Source organism: Sphaeroforma arctica (genome assembly GCF_001186125.1).
Source record: "Sphaeroforma arctica JP610 unplaced genomic scaffold supercont1.1102, whole genome shotgun sequence".
Classification (NCBI taxonomy): Eukaryota; class Ichthyosporea; order Ichthyophonida; genus Sphaeroforma; species Sphaeroforma arctica.
The window spans coordinates 19,610-22,822 of record NW_014039456.1 but is presented as its reverse complement, the minus strand read 5'-3'; the positions used below and the strand labels follow the sequence as shown (position 1 = coordinate 22,822).

General features: G+C 37.9%; 2 protein-coding genes across 2 annotated transcripts in view; both read left to right on the top strand.

Moving 5' to 3' along the window:
* Nucleotides 1-106: 106 nt before the first annotated feature.
* SARC_09990 (hypothetical protein) lies at nt 107-1,553 on the top strand (the record flags this gene model as incomplete). The annotated part of the gene is made up of 4 exons (XM_014295979.1): nt 107-190; nt 445-516; nt 1,132-1,202; nt 1,523-1,553. 4 exons carry the CDS (start codon nt 107-109, stop codon nt 1,551-1,553), a joined length of 258 nt encoding a protein of 85 aa, XP_014151454.1.
* Nucleotides 1,554-2,460: 907 nt separating this feature from the next.
* SARC_09989 (ATP:cob(I)alamin adenosyltransferase) overlaps nt 2,461-3,213 on the top strand; it is a 3,104-nt gene continuing 2,351 nt past the window's right edge. The window contains exon 1 of the mRNA XM_014295978.1: nt 2,461-2,791. Coding sequence (XP_014151453.1) covers nt 2,563-2,791 — 229 coding nt within the window. The 5' untranslated portion in view covers nt 2,461-2,562. The remainder of the gene's footprint in view (nt 2,792-3,213) is intronic.

Below are 3,213 nucleotides of genomic sequence, written 5' to 3'. Positions count from 1 at the left end.
ATATATATTCTTCAATGTTTTCGTTTGCTGTTATGTTTCGTTGATACGAATATGAGCACTAACTTACACACTTGCATTTGCCTCTCATCACAGGGCTATAAAGGCTATGGCTAATCGCTTGCGCGTTGACAACGGTGTCATCGATAAGATTAACGACGATTCCGAAAAGACCGACTTCTATTTCTTTGAGGTATGAGTGTAGTGACTTGTATCGATTTTTTTTCGCAAAGTATGTCAGGAAAGGAATGTGTGGATATCTCAGTCAGTCCCATCACCCAGTTGCCACCTGAATCGCTGGGTATTCGTATCGCAAATCCACAATTGAGGTCTGAGATTGGTCGACTTCGTACTGTAATTTGTGTGTGGAGATATGTCCATGCGTTGTAATGAAATTGCACTTCTGTCAACTTATCGCATTGTTCTTAATATGGAACTTCACTTCAGCTGCACGATGTTGATAAGAATGACAAACTGGACGGGATCGAGTTGACCAACCTTTTTAGAAATTTAGACCAGGTATGGACTCTGTATGCAGTATGCGATTAGTACATATACATTTTTATATATGGCAATACGAGAATTTATAATGTAGCCTCAAAAAAGAACCCCTTGCTCTATTTATACCCGGCATCAGATGTATAAAGTTTCGAAAGAATGTAAGCTGACTTTTGTTGTCTCCCACAAAGTCATTCTGTTGCCAGCATGCCACGGGCAATCTGTGAGACTGTAACTGATCAGGCATGCTACGTAGTTTACTATGAAGGGCGCAAGTTTTTGATACGTCAACCAGGATATATAAGCGCGAGCAACATGTCCGTTCATTGGTTGTCACATGGATATGGGGTGCGTCTAATCTGTGCGCGCTGAACAGGGTACTGTTTGAAAGGATAAAGATGGTTGAATACTATAGTTTATATCTCAGGATCAGTTCATACGACTTAGTTTGGCCAGATCTTCTTAGCTCGACTTTGGTTTCTAAAGGCATTCATGTAACTTTGTGGTTCTTTGTAGGACATGGTACATGCCCGTGTGTGTTGGTGGTTAGAATCTGTGGAGATAAAGGTGATTGTCTAGAAGTGTTTAATCCTCGGCTCTGACCAAATTGTGTTAATTCATCTTTACTGTACGCAGAGCGCCGATTTGGCCGCCTTGATTTCCCGAGTAGACGACAGCTTGAGAGAAGACGATGTCGACAACGATGGGTAAGTTGTTAAATGCTGTAATTGTTCATCGGAGAATGTTATATGTGATGTTTGCTAGCGCCAATGATGGGTCGTTAATATCTTGATTGCTCGTTGCAGAATCTTATTGAATAGGTGCTGCTCGGTAGCGAATGATGAGTTAGTAATTAAATGTCGTGATTTTCCATCGGAGAATGTTATAGGTGTTGTTTACTAGCGACAATGATGGGTCTTTAATATCGTGATTGTAAGTAGTAGAATCTTATTGAATAGGTGCTGTTTGATAGCGAATGATGAGTTGGTATGTAAATATCAAGTTCTTTTATCGTATTATTGAATAGGTGGTGGTTGGTAGCGTCAGCGAAGGGTTAGAAATTGGACATCTTGGCTGTCAGTCTTATTATTCCTGAATAGGTGTTAGGTATCGACAATTATCGGTTGTTAATTGAATATCGTGATTGTACATCGTAGTGTGTTGTTGAAGAGGTGCAGTTTGGAGATATTGTGCATCCACAATGTCGACTTTGATTTTATCTCCGGGAGAAGGTGGGGATACTGCAAGATTATACTCCACTCAAAGAGACGTAGATATATTGAAAACTTCTTTCCTTCATTTCATCGTAGGTATGTGGACTGGGCTGAATTTGAATCAAATCTACGGAAGCAGGATGAAGCTAGTTAAATTAACAGAGAATAAAATATAAGGACATAGAAGCCAAACCACTTAAACCAGAACTTTTATGTATATCGATTGCGGATATTCACAATGGGAAACGATGGTACGAGAAGTCGATGTTCTATCACTTAGTCGCTTTGGAATTTGAGGCAGACTAACTACTCTAAATCATTACTTCGTTTACCATTTGTCGGGATAGTAACGAGACGCCTCGAGAGGAGTATCATCACATAATACCTTCAATAGTAGTCAATAGTGTGAATTGCCTGAGAGATGTGCATCAATACTCATAGCCTTCTCAATACTAAATCGACATTAGAAGGCTAAGCATTACTCTAGTATGCATATAATACGAAAGAGCAATACGCAAAGGAACCTTTTTTGTTTTGTTTTGAATTTTACTATTTGTTTTTCTATACAAAAACCCGAAAACGCAAAAAATCAAAAATATCAAACACTGTAAAGCACTTGTGCTGAAGTTGTTGGAGATCTCTGTATGATTTTTTAAAATTCTTAAATAGTGCAGTGCATACCCAATTGCAAAACGAGTACCAACACCCTACACCCAATGATTCGCATCATATATATTTATGTATGTTTGCAAACATACTTTACATGTACATAAGTACATACAGTGCATATCCACACTTACACACATACATTACACATTCATTCTTACACGTAGAATAACATCAACTAGGAGCTATGTCACGATTCGGAATGCTCATACAGGCACGGCCTGTGATGTCACTGGTGTTCGGTGGTGGTAGCAGAGCGCCACACCTGTGGCCTGCGAATATGCGCATACGTGCAGCTATGGGCAGTTTCTTAGCGATAAACAAAAATTCTCCAGAGAAACATTACAGCACTTCAGGCGACGAGAAAAAAGGCGACAGTAAGAGATTCAAGATATATACTCGAACTGGAGATAAAGGTAGGTGTAGTTCATACATACATACATACATACATATATACATAGAAACATACATAGATACATGCAACGATACATACAACGATACATACATAGATAAATATATACATACACACATACATACATACATACATACATGCATACATACGTACATACAGACATACATACATACATACATAGATACATACATCAATACATACGTAGATATATATATAGATACATACATAGATACATAGATACATACATACATACATACACGCATACATAAACATACATACATACATACATACATACATACATACATACATACATACATACACACATACATACATACATACATACATACATGTATACATACGTACATACATAGATACATAGATACATAGATACATAGATACATAGATACATACATGCAGGCATACATA